The sequence below is a fragment of the Ictidomys tridecemlineatus genome, chromosome 11, assembly GCF_052094955.1.
Source record: "Ictidomys tridecemlineatus isolate mIctTri1 chromosome 11, mIctTri1.hap1, whole genome shotgun sequence".
NCBI lineage: Eukaryota > Metazoa > Chordata > Mammalia > Rodentia > Sciuridae > Ictidomys > Ictidomys tridecemlineatus.
In genome coordinates this window covers 38,155,256-38,176,505 of record NC_135487.1, presented here as the reverse complement: position 1 = coordinate 38,176,505, position 21,250 = coordinate 38,155,256, and the positions used below count along the sequence as shown (strand labels likewise).

Sequence of the window (21,250 nt, the reverse complement as noted above, 5' to 3'; positions counted from 1 at the left end):
TCTATGTGACAGAAACTTTGTCTGACTTATGCACAGTTGTAACCTCAATTCCTAGAACAATGGCAGACAGCCAATAAATATTGGAAGAAAGAATAAGTCAATAATTTCTTGGTTTCTGATTTGTACATGTGGATGGGTACCACTTAGTCATTTGCTGAGACAGGGAATATTAGAAGAGTAGTATGTGGAAAAATCATGTTGCAATTTACATTTTTAAACATCAGACAATGCAAATACTGATGTGATTGAATAATTAGAAGCACCAGATTTTAGAATGAAAGGAAGAAGGTTTCAAATAATATATGTATTTTTTCTGTTTCTGGCAAGACACTACTACTTCTGGACCATACCAGAGCATTCTGTCAGTTCTTTTCTTAGCTGTCTCCTAAAGAAAGAGTTTATTTCCCACTCAGCAATGTTTTTAACCTCAAATTGAAGTTGAAATTTTAAAAATTTCTAGCTTTATATTACAATCAGTCTCATGATTTCTTGAAAATAAAATAGGATTTATTATTCTTCAAAATTTTCATGCATAAGGGTTGCTGTCTTACTCTAGTTCTTTGGGCTACTTAAATAAATATATGTATGTATATATTTTTAGTGGTAGTGGGAACGATACCTTTTATTTATTTATTTTTATATGGTGCTGAGGACCAAACCCAGTGTTTCATATTTGCTAGGCAATTGCTCTACCACTGAGCTACAGCTACAGCCCCTGGGCTATTTAAAACATATAAAGCCTTCCCTCCCCAACCAAAGGTTCTACAACCAAATCCAAGATTACAAAATCAATACTGTTATAGTTACTTAAGTTTAATGCTATTTGAAAAAACCCTTCTTTGAATTTTTAAAAGAAAAACTATTCTAATAAAACTTACCTTCGTTTGCAAATTAGGAACCACAAAGCAGATGCCAAAGCAAAGAAACCAATTCCCAAACTAACAGCACCAGCAGCCAGAAAATAGGTTAAGTGGTTATAAAAACCTATACAAAAAAATTATAAAAGATTATTTCATGTATGTATCTTCATTCTCTAGATAAATTTAAATTATATAATCTTCCAAATAATATAACATAGTATCGTGTGAAGATTCTAGGACATTGGGAGACCTGAGTATTCGTCCTGTGTTATTCTAATAACTTGAAAACTCCAAGTTAGAAAATGGCATAGAGCCCCCTGCAGATTAGGTCCTAGGGCACATTACTTTGACCCTGCCAGGATTTGAAACCTAGATTTGTTTTTGTACAGCTGTCACCTCCTCCTCCTCCTCCTCCTCCTCCTCCTCCTCCTCCTCCTCCTCCTCCTCCTCCTCCTCCTCCTCCTCCTCCTTCTTCTTTTTCTGGTTTTCTCCCTTCCCAGTCTATCTGTAAATTTTTGTTATTCCTTTGGTATCAATACTGATAGACCTTTGACACAAGAAGGTTTAAATGAATTCTAGGATTCATATTATCTCTGGGCATGGTGGTAAATGCCTGTAATCTCAAAGATTCTGGCGCCTGAGGTAGGAGGATCACAAGTCTGAGGCCAGCCCGTAGCTTTTAAACTTTAAAAAAATTTAAAGAATTTTTTAAAGGATTGGGAATGTAGCTCAGGGATAAAGTGTCTCTGGATTCAATACCCAGTATAATACATATATTCATATTATTAATCACTATAAGGAGGCAAATTAAAAAAATAAAGGAATAAATATGAGGAATTTGTTTTATTTTTTAAATCAAAGTTGCCTTTTATTCATCCACCATAAACTACTGATTTTAAGAATGTATTTAATTGCTTGGATTTTAAGATTTAAGAAACCTTTAAAAATTTTATTTCCACTTTAAGGAACTGCAAAATATCTAAGTCAAAAACTAAATGAAGGCAATAGAAAATACTAGCATATCACAAATTTTGTAATTGTGAAATTTTATAATCTAGGAATTTTACAATATATAAATTTTATGATATAGGATTTACAGTTTTACTCCTTAATTTTACAAATGGCAAAATTGAGGCCCATGTAAGAGAATTAACTGAACTAAGATTGTGCAGCAAATTAATCCTAGTGTTTTGGGTTTTTTCTACAATCCCTGCTATGAAACATCTTAATGCTGGTATATTAAAAATAATAAGGAATAATACTGAGGATGGTGATGCAAATCTGTAATCCTAGAGACTCGGGAGGCTGGAGGATTGCAAGTTCAAGGCTAGCCTCAGCAATTTAGCAAGGCCCTAAGCCATTTACTGAGACTCTGTCTCAAAAAATAAAAAGGGCTGGGGATGTTGCTCAGTGGGTAAGCACCTTGGATTCAATCCAATTAAATAAAGAAAGAAGAAAAAATAAAGTAGGTACTTACAGATAGTTTGGTTAAGTCTTCATTAAGGTTCTGAAACACACTACCTAAGCATAAAACAAACTGCAGAAACTTTCACAGAAGGCAATATAGAATCTAACTGAGGAATAGATGATTTGGGAAGGAGGGTTAAGAAGTATAAAACTAGGCTGGGGTTGTGGCTCAGCGGTAGAGCTCTCACCTAGCATGTGTGAGGCCCTGGGTTTGATCCTCAGCACCACATAAAATAAAGATATTATGTCCATCTACAACTAAAAAATAAATATTTTTTAAAAAAGAAGTATAAAACTAATTGAAGATCTTTTTATGGGAACATATAATCAAGTTTCACTAAGGATATGACATGACTTTTGTTTCCATATTTGTGTTATTTCCCAAGCAAATTCCAGTTTCATGATAGTATCTCTCAACCCTTGGTTTTCTTTGGATTCAGAACTGTCTACATTGAGGAATTAACAACATGAAAACACCATGAGCATGCTGGGCTCTGAGATCTGTTTGCAATCTGCAAGAAACAAGCAAACCCCAAAACCAAAGAAACAAGGCAAGACCTAGTCCAAACTATCCTCTGGCACAGTGAATGATCCATATGACCAATATCTCTGAGAGAAGAGAGCTCTGAGTCGTCAACAAAAGTCCAATTTGAAACAGGACCAATGAGGAATCTTAGAAATGAAAATTTCAAGACTTTAAAATGGAGTAAACCCTTCTTTGAAAACAAAGAATAAATGAAATAAAATATAGTACTGAGAAATTTATCCAATTACACAAAGAAATGAAAATATGATAAAAAATTATGAGACATGGAAAAGCTCAAGAGTATATAACATAAAACCAAAAGGATTCTTTCTTTTCCCTCTCTCCCTCCCTTCCTTTCTTCCCTTCTCTGTCTCTCTCAAAAAAAAAAAAAAAAAATTCCCAAACCCAAAAGAATGCCAGGCATGGTAATGTACACCTAAAATCCTTATGACTCCAAAGGCTGAAGGATTTGAAGTTTGAGGCCAGCCAGCCTCAATTTTGTCTCAAAAAAAAAAAAAAATGGAACCACCATTTGACCCAACTATCCCACTCCTCTGTCTATACCCACAGGACTTAAAAACAGCACACTTCAGGGACACAGCCACATCAATGTTTATAGCAGCACAATTCACAATAGCTGAACTGTGGAACCAACCTAGATGCCCATGAGTTGATGAATGGATAAGGAAAATGTGGTATATATATGCAATGGAGTACCATTCTGCATTAAAAGAGAATAAAATCATGGCATTTGCAGGTAAATGGATGGAGTTGGAGAATATAATGCTAAGTGAAGTCAGCCAATCCCAAAAAACCAAATGCTGAATGTTTTCTCTAATACAAAGATGATGATTCATAATGGGGTTGGGGCAGAGCCTAGGAGGATTAGTCAAACCCTAGATAGAGCAAAGGGGAGGGCAGGGAAGGGAGGGGCCACAGGGGTAGGAAATACAGTGGAATGAGATGGACATCATTACCCTAAGCACATGTATGATGACACAAATGGTGTGACTCTACTTTGTGTACAACCACATATGAAAAATTGTGCTCTATATGTATAATATGAATTGTAATGCATTCTGCTATTCATATATAACAAATTAGAGTTAAAAATCAATAAATTGCTTTCAATATAAAAAATAAATAAGGGCTGGGTTGTGCCTCAGTGGTAGAGCTCTTACCTACCATGCGTGAGGCACCGAGTTTGATCCTCAGCACCACATAAAAATAAAATAAAGATATTGTGTCGGGGCTGGGGATTTGGCTCAAGCGGTAGCGCGCTCGCCTGGCATGCATGCAGCCCGGGTTCGATCCTCAGCACCACATACAAACAAAGATGCTGTACCCGCCGATAACTAAATAATAAATATTTAAAAAAAAAGATATTGTGTCTACCTATAACTAAAATATAAATATTTAAATGAATGAATGAATAGATAAAAATGGGCTAGGGATGTAATTCAGTAGTAGAGCACCCCCGGATTCAATCCCCAGTACTGCAAAAACAAAAGCCAGGAGTTCCACTAACTGTTCTTTTTTATGGTGCTGGGAATCAAATCCAGGGCCTTGCACATGTCAGGCAAGAGCCCTACCACTGAGCTACACCCCCAGCCCAAAAGGAGTTTCAAAAGAGATTACAAAATAAACAGTACTCAGAAATAAAACACATAGTTTTTATGTTAACATTTTAATTTATATATTGTAAAACACACATTTTGTGTGTGCACTTCTTGACAAATACAGAGTGTTTAATCACACTGAAACCAAGCTACAAAGCACTTCCATTACTTCTCCTTGCCAAATTTCTTAATTCTGTCTCTGGGATCCCTCACTAAATTCTAGTAACCACTGATTATTTTTTATCTTTATAATTTTGTGTTTTCCAGAATTTCATGTAAATGGAATAATAAGGCATGTAGCCTTTTGAGTCTGCTTTTCACTTAGCATAGTACATGTAAATTTCATCCATGTTGTTATATATGTCAATAGTTTGTTTCCTTGTATTGCTGACTAATATTTTATTTTATAGATGTTCCACAGTTTGCTTTTTCCTTGGATGAGAGACATTTGGGTTGTTTCCAGTTCAAGGAGTTAGGAATAAAATTATTACATACTTGCATATAGGTCTTTGTTTGAACATAAGTTTTTATTTCAATATTTTCATGCAGCAAGTATTTGTTAAACTTTATAAGAAATTGCCAAACTACTTTCTAGAGGGGTTTTGCCACCTTTCTTTCTCACCAGCCATTCCAATTGCTCTGTATTACCACCACACCACTTGGTACTACCAGTTTCATTTTAGCCATTCTAATAGATGTATAGATATTTCATTATGATTGCAATTTGCATTTCCTTAGTAAATAATGATGTTGAATATCTTTTAATGTGCTTATTTGCCATTCACATATCTTCTTCAGTAATGCATTTATATAAATCTTTGCTGAGTTTTGAGAATTCTTTATATATTCTAGGTACAAGTCCTTGGTAAGATACATAATTTAGAAACATTTTCTCCCAAGCTATGACTTGCCTTTTCAATTCTCTCAATAGTGTCATTAAAAATCAAAACATTTTTCATTTTGGAGATGTCCAATTTACAATTTTGTTATTTTATGGATTATTCTTACAGGTCCTATTTAAGAACTCTTTGCCTAACACAGGTCACAAATATTTTCTTCTATATTTTCCTTTAAATGTTTATAGTAAATACTAGATACACCAGGGACTGTTCAAAGTGCTTTACATATATTAACTTGATTCTCACAACAACCCAATGAATTAAATACTATCATTTCTTCACTGTGATGAGAAAATAGATAAATCAAAGGCATACAAATGCCAAGTGGGGGGAACGATATTAATTTAAATCGCTAAAGTCCTTCCTTATCTAGACTGATAGAGACCATGAATATTTTTAGACTTCATTAGCAAAACAGTTTAAGGATGTTTAAGAGTATCACAGAAGAGAATATTTAAGTAGCCAAAACACATGTGAAAACTGTGTTGATTATCAAGGAGGAGCAAATTAAACCACTATGTGATATTATGATGTCCAAAATGAAAAAGACAGAATATAATGTCCAAAATGAAAAAGACAGAATACATCAAAAATTGACAAGAAAAGAGTAAATTGAACTTTCACTGGCTGCTGGTAGCAAAGTAATTTAGTACAATACTTTGGGAAACTGTTTGGCAGTATCATTAAAACTAAATATATGCATATCCTATGATCCAGAAATTCAACTCTTAAGCATATACCTGACTGAAGAGCACAAACATTTTCACAAAAACATGTTTATAGCAGCACTATTTGAGATAACTCACGAATTGGAAACTTCCCAAATTTCAGCAGTAATTGAATGGATAAATTTAAAAAACTGAATTGACTAGAGAAAACAAAATGTCCCACACAAATGGGAAAGAATGGATTATAGCCATACAAGACAAAGTGGATAAATTTCAATAGACATAATGTTGGGCAAAAGAAGTCAGACACAGAGTTCAAACACAGACATCAAGGGTAGTTTTTGGGGTGTGGATATAAATAAATGTGTGTGTGTGTGTGTGTGTTTAGTGAAACTTCATCAAGCTTAACATTTATGGCTTATGAGTAAAATAAATCTATATGTTAGCATGAATAGAGCTGAAACACATAATGTTCAGTTAAAAAAGTTACGTTCCATAAATTTAAGTTCAATAATTTCAGCTAATACTGATCTAATTTATGAACACTGAAAGAAACACAAAATAATACTTTTTTCACAATTAAATATAAGTATTAAAATACACCAAATTCATGATGTTAGTTGACTCTGACTATGGATGAATTATAGACTTTGTAATGTTTCATACCTTAAAAAAGTCAAAGCTTTAACACTCATAGACCACCCCCGCACTGGAAATGCTCATTTAGGAGGACATCCATGGGTGTCTGTTGTCCTTTTTTTCTTTTCATTTTTCTAATTTTTTCAAATATTTAAAAAATGTAAAAGTAATATAATCTCAATTTTGGAAGAAGAAGAAGAAAAAGGAGAAGTAGAAAAAGAGAAATATTTGTATTAAGAGAATAAACACTGGCTATTCCTGGAGTACAGGTTTATAGGTAAAAATTACCAGATTTTTCAGTATATTCAAAATATCTGTCATGGATATCTTAGAAAAATCAGGGTAAAAATCGAAACCTAACATGTAATTCCTGGCTCCTTTACTTAGTTGCAACAAGTCTCCTTGTAGTAAATACCTTCTCTATTTTTATCACTGTAGCCCGCTGGACTTTCATCTCCTAAAGATCTTTTCTTCCCTCTTAAAAATTCTTCAGCAGGGCAGAAAATAGGTATGATGAGCACACCTTCCAGTCTTTGGTTTAAAGGTACCATTGACTTATTTACATCTCAGGGGAATTCCAATGAGATCTAAGGATTCCAAAAGTTTCTAAATCACTCTTCCAAGAAAATGATAAATTATTTGCTAACACCTTCAACTCATACTTTCTCTCTATAATATAAAATGAGAAGGCTTGACTCAGTGATCACCAAGTTCTGCTCCCATTCTGAAGGTGTAGTAAATAGATATAATTTAGTGACATATACAAACCTAGTATTTTTACTTCTTGACTCTGCCCTTAAATATTCTATCCAAAGTAATGATTCCTCACTTTCAGCCATCACTTTAACATGTCAATGTTTCTTTGTCTTTAATAATTATTATCATAGTCTCTACTTCTTGGCTTTTTATCTGTCCTCTTCCATTACAAAATGAGTTTCTTTCACCATGGCATTCTCAGAATGTAGAATACTGACTGGTTACTCAAAAAATGGTTGAAGTCAATGAATGAAAGATAGGCACTGGATGGTAGTATTAAGGAAATGAATAATATAAGGTTGTTTCCCTCAAGAAGTACATTTTTTTAGTAGGAAGGACATACATGTAAAAAACGTTTTTAAGTATTATAGATGTTATAATGAAAGAAACAAGTACAACATAAAGACATAGGAAAATCTATAAAGGGGAAAGTTTAAAGAAAAAAAATTAGGCTCTAATTAAACATTGCCTGAGAATGTTCTATTACCAAATTCTTGTCAAGAACTGGTGATTCAACAGTAAATGATTGATACATGATCATGGAGCTTCAATCTGGAAGGTGAAAAGACATTTAAAAAGATGTATTCCCTAAAATATTCCAAGTGCTATGTTAGTGATCTGTTCACAATGCTACAACACAAGGATTCTGATCTAGTGCAGGAACAGTTTCCTAGAGATGACCCCTGAGCTGAATCTGACATAATTTAAGAAATAGCTAACCAAAGGGATGTAGTCTTAAGCCTGGTTATGACTTTTTCATCTCAAAATAGATAAAACTCACCCTCTACTTCATAATTGATCATTTTCTTATATACAGCCAAAATTCTTTTTTTTGGGGGGGGGCGGGTTTAACCAGGGATTAAACTCTGTCACTGAGCCACATCCTCAGCCCTATTTTGGATTTTATTTAGAGATAGAGTCTCTCTGAGTTGCTTAGTGCCTTTGCTTTTGCTGAGGCTGGCTTTGAACTTGCAATCCCCCTACCTCAGCCTCCCTAGCTGCTGGGATTATAGGTGTGTGCCACTCATCTGGCCTACAGCCAAAAATTCTTTTTTAAAAATTCCTATTTTCCTGTAACTTCTATTTCCAAGGTGATTAAAAACTTCATGAATACTAAATTACAAGGTGTGTAATAAAAATTTGCATGCTTTTTCTTTTATTTCTGTCTATGCCTTTACTGCCCTTGGGGGTCCCTCTTCCATAGTCTATCTATTATATATCTGTTACATATTTATATGTTATATATCCATCTATTAAACCAGAATTACAAGGAATTGTACTAGTATTTCAGGTAATTTTTTTTGCAATGCTCCCAGAATGGTAAACACTGCTTTTTTTTTTTTTGAGTAATTACAAACTACCTTTTTTTAAAATTACGAACTACCTCTTTGTTTTATTCTTTTGAAGTTTTGCTAGATTTCAGTCTCAAACTTATACTATTTACAAATGGTTTACTCCAATTTAAGAAATATCTGTAAAGGGGCTGGGGTTGTGGCTCAGAGGCAGAGCACTCGCCTACCATGCGTGAGGCGCTGGGTTCGATCCTCAGCACCACATAAAAATAAAATAAAGATATTAAAAAAAGAAATATCTGTAGAATACCAGTAGTTCACTCTGGATGACACTGTGCAGAACACCAAAAAGACAGGGAATAGGAAGTTTTAAAAATCTGTTTAAATAAAAATTCTCACCCTAAGTTTTAAAATTCTATAATAAAATATAAGAAGAGTTGATACACAAGCAGTACATAAAGTTGTCCGTACCGATCTTTTTTTATAGTGTGTGTCTGCTTTGATTGGATATAAGCTTAACTGGACCTGTGAGCTTGAAATTTTTACCCATTATGTTGATCAAATTTTAATGTTCTCCCTTGAATAATGGGAATCATACTGTCTCAAAAAATTACAGTAGGAAATAAGAAAATGTTTCAAGAAATTAATAATAATAATAAACAGAAAGTCCTTTTAAATTTAAAATAAATATAGCAGGTCACAAAGCAAGATTTATAAAATTAATATTATATATATCAATTCTCTGACAATAATAAAATTCATTTCTAAATTAATAATCTAAAATATAGCCTAAGAAAAGCTTCCATGCTTCTGGAAATTTAAAATCGCACTGAAAATGGCTCATATTAAATAATAAATCTATGGGAATTATAAAACAATAAAACTAGCTGATAATAAAAGTACTATGTATAAGTGTTTGCAACAACACACCTATAACAAAATCTAAGGGACATGTATAACTCTAAATGCATATGTTAGAAAAGAAGATTGAAAAACAATGAATTTAGCATCTAAATTGCAAATTGAAAAAGACCAAATAATAATAATAATAATAATAATAATAAACCCAAATAACATAGAGGAAGGAAATAATAAAAAAACAGAAGTTAATGAAATAAAAATTATGATTCTGTTGAAGACTTCCGAAATTGACCAATCTCTAGTCAGGTTAACCAAATTAAAATATTTGAAGGCATAAGTTAATAATACTAAAAATGAAGAAAAGCATAATTACAGACATAAATAAAATACTTTCAATAAATTTATGTTAATATATTTTAAGACTTATATAAAATAATGTATACCTAAAAAATGACTTACAAAAAGTGACTCAAGAGGTAATAGAAACCTAAATGAATATGTATCCATTAAATTGAATTAGCAGTTACTAACTTTCCCCCAAAGAAAACAGCAGGGACTAGTAGCTTTACAATTTCTATTGTATACCCATTTTCAAGTATTTCTTATCTTATACAAGCTCTTCCAGAGAACAGAAAGAGATTTCTAGCTGTTTGTCCAAATACATTTTCCTCTTCTTCCCAGGCAAAAAGCTAGACTACGTGTCTCAGCTTCCCACACCATTAGGTGAAGCCATGTGACTGAGTTCTAACCAATGGAATTTGAGTGGAAGTGATGTCACAAAAACCTCTCATTTTACTTTTCTCCACATTCTCTCTTCCAGACTGAAATAGAGATGATCCCTAGGAAAACCTTGGAAGCCAACATATCACCATCCTAAGTCAACTGAATCTAATTAACACTATAGAAAATTCAATCCAACAACAGAAGAATGCATATTCTTTTCAAGTGTATGTGGTACATTCTCTAATAGTTGAAAATCATTGAAACTTCTAAATAATACATTTCTAAATAATCCATGAGCAAAAAGAGAAAGTCTCAAATTAAAATAGAAAATATTTTCAACAAATAAAATGAAAACAATATATCAAGATTTATGGAATGCCACTCTCTAAAACAGTACTTAAGAGGTTTAATCTACCATTTTTTTCATAAAAGGGGCAATCCTCTATCTTTATAAATTATAGAATGTGGGAAGCCCCTCTGAATGAACACACCTTCCAGTCCTGATGTAGGGGGCTCTGACCAATTACTACATTTTGTAGTGACTTGGGCGTTGCCTCAGCTTGGATAGCAAAATATGACTTCAGGTGTATCCGCTGGGGTTGAGTTACACTCACCTGCTTCCTTGTAATCCTAACCCTTGTAATCCTGCCCTTTTTTGGATAGAACTTTCTAAGAAATGCATCCCCCACCCCCCAAATAAAAGCCTATTTCCAAACATGCTTCCCTCTTTCTGGTCAGCCTCTTGTGACTTTCTCTTGCTCTCTCTTTTGGGGGGCTGGAGGCCGAGAGCCGGGGAAAGCCATCTTGAAGCTTGTGTAAAGGTAATTTGTGTCTGTGTTTTATTTTGCATCATCCCAAATTCACACAAGTGACCTTAGTTCAGCCACCTGCATTGGACAGGGGCGGTAATAGAACCAACAGTATACTATATATTTCATGAAAAAGTCATTGCACTTTTATTCTCAATGAATTATAGACCTAGATGTTGTAATATAATGGCTTATATGGACTATGAAAGAGGTTTTAGAAATAATTATTTCTGATGACTTCTACAGTGAATTATATAAATATTTAACCAGCTCTTTTTCCTGTTCTTCACTGCAGGTACTTTTTAACTTTCTCCTTTTTTGCTCAAGGCCAAGGCAGGAGTATCACAGTTTCGAGGCCAGCCTCAGCAGATTAGTGAGACCCTGTTTCAAAGTAAAAAATAAAAAGGTCTGGATGTAGCTCAGTGATAAAGCACCCCTAAGTTCAATCTTCAGTATCACAAAAAAAAAAAGAAAGAAAGAAGACTCAGGTCAGAGCTGGTATACCCACAGAAAGTCATGCCTGACTCTTCACAGTCATTATAAGGACAACTCCATACTGTCAGAATCCACTGAGCTGAGCAGTTAGATTTGAGCACTCAGCTGGGTGTGGTGGTGCATGCCTGATTCCCAGCTACCTGGGAGGATGAGGAGAATTACTTGAGCCCAAGAATATGAGACCAGACTGGTCAACACAGCCAGACCCTGTCTTTTGAAAAGATAATTAAATAAGTAAAATAAAAACTAGATGGCCAGAAGATATAGGCAACTCCTTTATAATAGATGTTATAACAATAATTCTTTACCCCTAAAAAAGAGTTCAGCCAAAATAACCTGTACCATGTTCAATTACAAGTTCAGTTACAGATAGTAACTATAATAAATACTCTGGTACAAAAGAAAATGTAGTTGTCATTCAATACTCTTGGGACTCATCTTGATTTTTGAAGACAGGCTAGATCAGGTGAAAAGGCACGAGATTTTTCAAGTCAGAAGTTCTGAGTTGAATTCTGATTTACCTCTTGACATTACCTCAAGTTGTTGGCAAAGTATGAACTAATGAATAAAAAAAATTAAAAGGTATAAATAGATATTAAATATATTATTTATCTGATGAAATGAATAATAATAATAATTCTCAAAATAGATCATCTACTTTATTACCTACCTACCATATTTTTATACCATATAATTTTTATACCATATAAAATACACTGATTTTATGTGTATAAAATGATTTTGTATCATAATTAGATAGCCGTCTTGAACTTATTACTCTCTAGCTCTTTGAAGTCAGTGCAGACAAATGAAATTTGAACTAATATAGATATGAGAAGCAAATATTACTTGTATTAAGTGACCGTACCAGAAAGTATACCTAAGTAATATTAGTATTTCTAAATAAATGACTTTAATAAATTATACTTCAATATTATCTGTTAATTTTTATTGAACAAGGATCTAATAAAGAATTGATTATATAGGGAGTAATTATCAAACATTAGCTATTTTATCCACTACATAATCCTGTGTCCCTTCTATAAGAATTTTATGAGAAATTCCTTTTAGAATTTAATATCAAGAAACATTTTTGTCAAACTGTCAACAGTGTATTTTTTGTCAGATAACAAGAATTATAAGTCCAGTGTTTCTTTGTTTTGTATACCAGAAAGTTTAAATATAAAATTCATGCTTGATTATGGAAATTAATTTAATTCAAATTTTAAAATGATGACTTTCCCATTTCCACTTTTAGTTTTCATCTTTTATATAATCTGTTCTATTATATGACTTTTACTGAAAATTACTTTAAACCACAAAAGTTGGCAAGATAAACAAACATACATACAGTCAAGTTCCAGTGAAATTTTAAAATTTGCCATAACTTTGTTAGTACTTCAAGGGCCCCTACTAGTGTCTCTTGACACTTTGAAATTTTATTCTTAAATAAATTTCCCTGCTGCCTGGTATATAGTAGAGATTTAACTGTAAAGATTCATACTCCCATTTGAGAAATCACTACACAATGGAAGTGGAATTCATTCATTCAACAAATATTTACTGAACACCTACTATGTACCAATACTAATCTAGAAGCCAATAATATGGTGGTAAATAAGACAAGTGTTCAAGGGCTCATATTTTAGTACAAGGGGACGAATGAATAAACACACAAGCAAATAAGATTCTTTTAGAAATTGATAAAAGTCTTGAAGAAATTATATAATGCCCAGGAGGGAGTTGCAAAGAATGCCTCAAGAGAATATGTATTCTAAAGAAGATAAAAATAAAATTAAGAAAGAAAGAAAAAGAATATGTATTCTCATACTGTCATCCTCTGAAAGATCTGAATTATCCATTTAAGAAGGACACTGCCTATATTTGTCACTGACTCAATCAGTTGGGGAGTTGTTGTTGTTGTTGTTGTTTTTTTACAGTGCCAGGAAGCCCTTTTTAAGTATATAGAAGTAAATATGGTACCACTGGAGAGCAGAAGTTTGTTGACCTTCACCAAAAGAGGCTTTAATTTTATCTCTCAAGTCTCCCCTGAATTTACCTGGGATCTCTTCACTACAACCTTTCTTCCAAAAGGTGAGTGGGTCATAGATAAATACACATCACTGTCTACATAAATACTTACGTATTAGTTTCTCTGACTTCAGTTAGGAAGACATTGAAGTCATTGTTGGCTTTTCTTTGTTGCAGTTGTAGCATCCTCTGGTGGGCATTAATTTATCGTATACCTGCCGAGAAAAACTCTTATAGCTTTTGGCACAAAAATAAAAAATATACAGCACTTTATTGTTTGTATTAATAAAATAAAGCATCATGTGGTGCTTGTTGTCAAGTTTACATAAAACCCTGAGGAAAAAAATGTAGTAAGTATAAATAATATTGTTACTATTAATAATAAATGTAAATGTTGTGAGGGCCTTGCTAAATTGCTGAGGCTGGGCTTGAGCTTGCAATCCTCTCGTCTCAGCCTCTTTATCCACTGGGATTACAAACATGCATCACCACACTCAGCATCATTGTCCACTTTTTTTCATTTTTAATTTTTTTTAGTTGTTGATGGACCTTTATTTTTATTTATTTATATGTGGTGCTGAGAATCAAATCCAGTGCTTCACACATGCTAGGCAAGTGCTCTACCACTGAGCTACAACCCAACCCTCATTGTCCACTTTAATGGACCGTTTCTGTCATGAACTGTTACCAATTTGACTGAACTCCAACTTCCACAACACTGTGAAATATTCTCTGTAACTACGGCTATTTTCCCCTCCATTCCTCTTTAATCCTATTAAGAGACTCTGAAATGAAGTAAGCAATTTTGTTATTTAAGCTCATTGCACATTCTGAAATGATCAAATATATGACTAGAAGTTATTTTAACCCCCTAAAAGTCAGCAAGAGATCAAGAGGGAAAAAATAGTTTGTTCCATAACAAACTGAAATTTTATTCCACAGCAAACTGAAACTTGCACATCTTAGAGAATTAGATAGATACAACTAGTAAGACTAGTTAATATACGCAATCTTATAGACATGTCTGTATGCATTAAAATGTTATATATAATTCTATTCACTTAATACTTCATAAGTAAAAGCAAAAGATTTCCTTATATTTAGTTTTTTAATAAATACTATCTTGACCTTGTTTTGAGGTCCTGGCTAGAGAATGGTCAATTCCCTTTCTGGAGCAGCCTGTTAAGTTCATAATTTCAAACGTCTCCCTTACTGGGAATCCCACACTCCGGCCACTAATACTACCAAACCTAATTATCCCAGGATCTGATACCAAACAACCAGGGGATCTACAACCTTACAATGAGATTCCTTTTCTATTATGCTTACTTAAGATCTTATTTAAAGGAGATCCTACTAAATAAAGTACAGTCAAACATGACTGATAGAAGTTTGGGGCAGAGATGGCGCCTGGCACTTTGCCAGGAGGAGTGGTTTGTGAAGTAACACCATCAAGCCATTAAGATGATGAGGATTCCTTGACTGACTGCTGTATCAAGATGATGTTAATTAAGTTAAGCTGTGTGTAATTAGTTGGGTATATGTACCTCTGCTGTCCCGCAGAGAAGTGGCTCCTGCTACTTTGGGTGCCCACTACTTTGAGTTCTCAGTTCCTGCTAATTCACTCGCAATAAAGTAATTCCTGCTTCAACCTTCTTGAAGTTTGTCACCTCTCGGTTATTTTGCCCAGCCAGACTTAGGCAGCCCAGCCGGACTACAGCATACATTTTTATACATTTGCATTTTTTCTTTTTCAAAAATTATTATTATTATTTTACTTCAGGTACCTGTCTCTTTTGTAACTATTTTCAACCACTTATTAATTTAAAGTTCTGTAGATGACTTCTGATTCTATTGCGACATCTTGGCTTTAGCAACTTATTATTTTGGAGGTTTGAGTGAAACTCCTTCAAATTGTGCTGGCATTGTGGCTCAGTGGTAGTGCGCTCACCTAACAAGTGCGAGGCCCTGGGTTCGATCCTCAGCAACCACATAAAAACAAATAAAGGTATTGTGTCCAACTACAACTAAAAAATAGAAATATTTAAAAAATTAAATTCTTTCAAATTATTCTGAAGATTCTATCATATGACTATATTCAAATCTCACATTCTTTGCCAATTGAGAGTGCAATTTAAATACACATTGGGCTTTTTAGTTTTTCTTAAATAAATTCTGAAGTTGCTTTCTTTTGCTTTTTAAAAGTGAATAACTGGGCTGGGGTAGTAGCTCAGCAGTAGAGTGCTTACTTAGCATATGTGAGGCACTGGGTTCGATCCTCAGATCCTCAGTTTTGATATACATTAAATAAATAAATAAAGGTGTTGTGTCCATTTGTAACTAAAAAAATCTTTTAAAAATCTTCTAAAAATTTTTAAAAAATGAGGGGCTTGAGTTGTAGCTTAGTGGTGGAGCACTTGCCTAGCATGTGTGAGGCATTAGGTTCCATCCCAGGCGCCACATAAAAATAAATAAAGGTATTGTATCCATCTACAACTAAAAATACATATAAAAAATTTAAAAATGAAATTGAGTAAATGTTCCAATCTCTTATTCATTTTATTCCAAAGGTTTCTTGAATATTCTTGTTCTATTGACAATCAAATCTACATTCTCTATAAGTTGACTCTTTTGAATTTTGATTGTTTTTTTTTCAACAGAGGTTAGGAAGACTGAAGGACTTTTATTGCCCATTTTTTTGGGTAAACTTTGCTATGAATTTTCTGAGAATATTTCCTAGTGCTTCTATCTTTTATTAAACTATTTAAAGAGTTAGGAGTGTAGCTTAGTTAGAGCACTTGATTAACATATGGGAGGCACTGGGTTCATCTCTATCATCATAAATCAATAAATAGTATAATCCTTCATGACAAGCTTTATATAAACATCATGGGATTTCTTCCCACTTTATTTTCTTGTTTAACACATAAAATATTTTTGAATGAATAATCCATATATTTTTCATGTTCCGAAACTGACGAGTTATCAAGTTAAGAAATGTTAGCAATCTACTAAAAACACAATATCTGTTTATTATTTGTAATTTGAAATTATTTTGTTTTTGTCATCCTGAAGAGAGTTGGTTAAATTTAATACTGAGATATTCACAGCTGGGCATGGTAGTGCATGCCTGTAATCCCATCTATTTGGGATGCTGAAGCAGGATAGCAGGTTTGAGGGGCCAGTCTCAGCAATCTAGTGAAATCCTTTCTCAAAATAAAAACAAGGGAGGAGGGATAGTAGGGGATAGGAAAGGTAGCAGAATACAACAGTCACTAATATGCCATTATGTAAAAATGTGAGTATGTAACAGATGTGATTCTGCAATCTGTATTTGGGGTAAAAATGGGAGTTCAAAACCCAATTGAGTCAAATGTATGAAAGACGATATATCATGAGCTCTGTGATGTTTTGAACAATCAATTAAAAAAAAGAAAAAGAAAAAGAAAAGAAAATAAAAATAAAAACAAGAAACAAAAACAAAAACAAAAAGACTGGGGGTGTAGCTCAGGGGTAAAGTGTCTCTGGATTCAATCCCCAGTACCTTCCCCCCTCAAAACAAACAAACAAATAAGTAAATAAAACTGAGATGCTTACTAAAGTGCATTTTATTCTCATGAGCTTTTCTCAATGCATTACCAACCACATGTCATTTACCATACGTCAGATCACACTATTATGCTAGGCTGGTATTCTTTTCAACTGCGTTCTTAAAAATTCTTTTTGTACTGGGTATTTAACCCAGAGATCCTTGACCATTGAGCCACACATACCAGCCCTTTTTGTTTTTTTATGTTGAGACAGGGTATTGTGAAATTATTTAGGGCCTTGCTAAATTAACTTAAAATTCCTTATTTTGGTACTGGGGATTGAACTCAGGAGCATTCAACCGCTAAGCCACATACCCCCAGTTCTATTTTGTATTTTGTTTAGAGACAGAGTCTCACTGAGTTGCTCATAGCCTTGCTTTTGCTGAGGCTGGCTTTGAACTCACCATCTTCCTACCTCAGCCTCCCTAGTCACTGAGATTACAGGCGTGTGCCACCATGCCCAGCTTAAAATTCCCTTATAATATGTATTCTGGTATCTTGTATTTCTTCACACTACTTATAATTCCTAATAACATTGTTTTTGCTGTTAAAGTTTCTTATTTATCTTGGGTACATAAATTTTTTATTTCACTGATTTTCTTTCTTTTTGTTTGCTTTATAAAATGATCTTTTAAATATTTCTAAGTAGATGGGTGTAGCATAAACCTGTAATCCAGAGGCTGGGGTGGTAGGGCAGTGGGGCTGAGGCAGGAGGATTGCAAATTCAAAGCCAACCTCAGCAATTTAGTGAAACCCTAAGCAACATTGTGAGATCCTTCTCAAAATAAAAAATAAAATATAAATGGATGAGGATGGGGATGTGCTCAGTGGTTAAGTGCCCTTGGGTTCAATCCCTGGTACAAAAAAAAAAAATTCTAAGAAGTTTTTGTTGCCAGTTCTTAACTTTGTTTTATATTTTGGGTTGAATCTCTGAAAATTTTAATAAATTTATAAATTTAATAATTTAGTAATTTAAATTTTGAAGCACAGACTGCTTTGAACTTGAAAGTAGTAGTTCAGGTTATCACTGATACTGATGCTCTTTTACTTGCTCTGAAAAGCATTATAACTTACAATCAGAATATTATAAAGCAGAATTTTGTAGAGGGTTACCAGAGATTGTTACCAAGGGTGTTTAACCACTGGTCCATACATCTAGTCCTTTGTATTTTTTTTATTTTGAGATGGGGTATCACTAAGTTGCTTAGAGTCTCACAAAATTGCTGAGGCTGGCCTCAAATTTTCAATCCTCCTGCCTTAGCCTCAGGAGCTACTGGGATTACAGGCTTATGCCACCAAGCTCAGCTAAAGCAGATGTTTTAAATCACTTTGTTAGTATTAAATCATTGATTATTATGATTATCATTTTGCAAAATTCTAAAAAATAGTAAAAAGTAAAATTGAAAAGAATTCTGAAAAATGTAGTAGGATATTAATTCAAAAATAAATCTGCCTTATGAAAATCTAATTATATCAGTTTAATTTGGGAAAACAATCCAAATCACCTCATCTAGAAAGTGGAAGTTAAGATAGTATTTATCTGCCTAAGGATTGTGAGAATTAAGTGAGATAATGCATGTAAAATGCTCAGTAGAGTATCTAGCACTCTAAAACTATAAATGATAACAATCATCATGGTGCCCTACTCTTCAGGTCCTCCCTCACCTCCAACTCACCTCAGATCCAAACTAATTCAACTATGAAATTTTAACTACTATTTAGATATGAGGTGTCCCCCAAAACCTCATGTGTGAGACAATGCAAGAAAGTTTAGAGATGAAATGATTAGTTTATAAGAGTTTAAACTAATCAGAACATTAATTCCCCGATAGGGATTACTTTGATGGAAACTGTAGCCAGGCAGGTAGAAGAGGAGGGTCCCTGGGAGTGTGCCTTTGGGGGTTATGTTTTGTCCTCATTGAGCAGTTCTCTCTCACTCTGCTTCCTGCTGTGATGTTCTGAACTCCTTTCCTCTGCCACACTATTCCACCATGATGTTCTGCCTCATCTCCAACCTCTGAGGAATGGAGTTAGCCATCTATGGACTGAGACTTCTGAAACCAATAGCCCTCAACAAAAACTTTCCCTCCTTAAAATTGTTCTTGTCAGGTCTTTTGCTCACTGCTAAAAAGCAGACTAAAACATTCTTATGTTCTTTTGACCAAAATATACTACTTTCTTATCCTTATTTCAGTTTTTACTTCCTTGATCCCACCATTAATTTTATATTATTGATGATTCCAAACCCTTAATTTTCTCCTCCTTTTCCCCAATTTATTATCACTCTCTGGCTTTACTTCCTTACCTACTTCTTCCCCTTGTTATGGTTTGGATATGAGATGGCCCCCAAAAGATCACGTGTGAGACAGTGCAAGATGGTTCAAAGGAAAAATGATTGGGTTGTAAGAGTCTTAACCCAATCAGTGATTTAATCCCTTGATAGGGATTAACTGAGTAGGAATTGAAGTGGTAAAGAGGCTGGAAGAGATGGGATTTGGGGCGTGGCTTTGGGTATACATTTGTATCTGGCAAGTGGACTCTCTGTGCTTCCTGATCATGAAGTTAGCTGCTCCTCTGACAACACACTCTTCTGCCATGATGTTCAGCCTCACTGGAGTCCTGAGGAATGGAGCTGGCCTTTTATGGACTGAGACCTCTGAAACCGTTAGCTATCAAATAAACTTTTCCTCCTCTATAATTGTGCTGGTCAGATCCTTTTTAGTCACAGCAATGAAAAAGCTGATTAAAACACCACCACTCATCATAAGGCCTGATTGTCCACAAATTTAATAGAACATCCTTGGGTTTTGCTAAACCTTAAAGGTATATCAGTCATAGAATCTGAACCCAAAAAACTCTGGGTTCAAATTTTTGCTCACCAGTTGTGAGAACTGAATAAGATATTAGGCATCTGTTGATGCATTTATAATAATGATTTATGCAAATAATGTATACAGAGCATTCACCACAGAGGCTGGTATATATTACTTTAAAGCTATTTTCTCCTTAATTATACAAGCAAGTTATGATTACATGTTCTTTATAAAGCATATATATAACACAAAAATATACAGAATACAGAGTTAACTATTCATCTTGACTTCTCTCCTCCAAACTCCACATACACACCTCCCTCTCCACAAATCCTACTATTAACAGTCTGATCTCATTCTTGTAGACTAAATTCTACTTATTCATCAATCCTAAGCTTAGATATCACTTCCTCCTGAAGCTTTCTCTGATTCATTGTCGGGGTCAGTTTACTCCTTCTATTTGCTTCTACAACAACTTGAAGTTATCTTTTTTTGTTGTTGTTGTTTAGAGAGAGGAGAGAGAGAGAGAGAGATAATTTTTGTTTTAAAGAGAGTGAGAGAGGGAGAGAAAGAATTTTAATATTTATTTTAGTTATCAGCGGACACAACATCTTTGTATGTGGTGCTGAGGATCGAACCCGGGCCGCACACATGCCAGGCGAGCACGCTACCGCTTGAGCCACATCCCCAGCCCCTTGAAGTTATCTTTATCAGAGTATCAAAATGCATTTTAATTGTTAAACTTTGATTTATACCCAGCCCGAATTGTGAATAAACTGTCTTTAAATTCCCCAGTTCGTCCTGGTGCTTCATACGTTTTTGTTGAAAGATAATTACACTGTCTTTGTTCTCACTAAGGTCTAGTAGAGACAAGGTCCTGCTGAATTGCCCAGGCTGACCTCCAACTTGCAATCCTCCTGCCCTAGCCTCCTAGGTTTCTGGGATTGCAATGGATGGTGAACCACCATGCTCAGGTTTTAGTATTTTTTTGAATGGACCAGGGGCTTAACATTACAAGATAGTAATTAATATTTCCAGTTTATAAAGACAGAAACTAAGGTGTAATGAATATAGCAGATGTTATCAGGGCCCTGCCCATATCCCTTTGGCCCACCATTGAGGCCATTTGCAGCTTTAATGGCAATTCCCATACATTCCATGCTAATGGCTTCAGATCTTCTTTCTTTCTGCCCAAGGTTTTT

At 34.2% G+C, this 21,250-nt stretch overlaps 1 protein-coding gene across 2 annotated transcripts in view; it reads right to left on the bottom strand.

The window, feature by feature from the left end:
- C11H1orf185 (chromosome 11 C1orf185 homolog) overlaps window positions 1-10,320 on the bottom strand; it is a 42,308-nt gene extending 31,988 nt beyond the window's left edge. For both annotated transcript variants that reach the window (XM_078024912.1, XM_078024913.1), the window contains exons 1-2: window positions 10,305-10,320; window positions 879-984 (exon numbers count right to left, since the gene is read on the bottom strand). In XM_078024912.1, the coding sequence (XP_077881038.1) occupies window positions 879-984; window positions 10,305-10,320 (122 nt within the window). The remainder of the gene's footprint in view (window positions 1-878; window positions 985-10,304) is intronic.
- Between the last annotated feature and the right edge of the window lie 10,930 nt (window positions 10,321-21,250).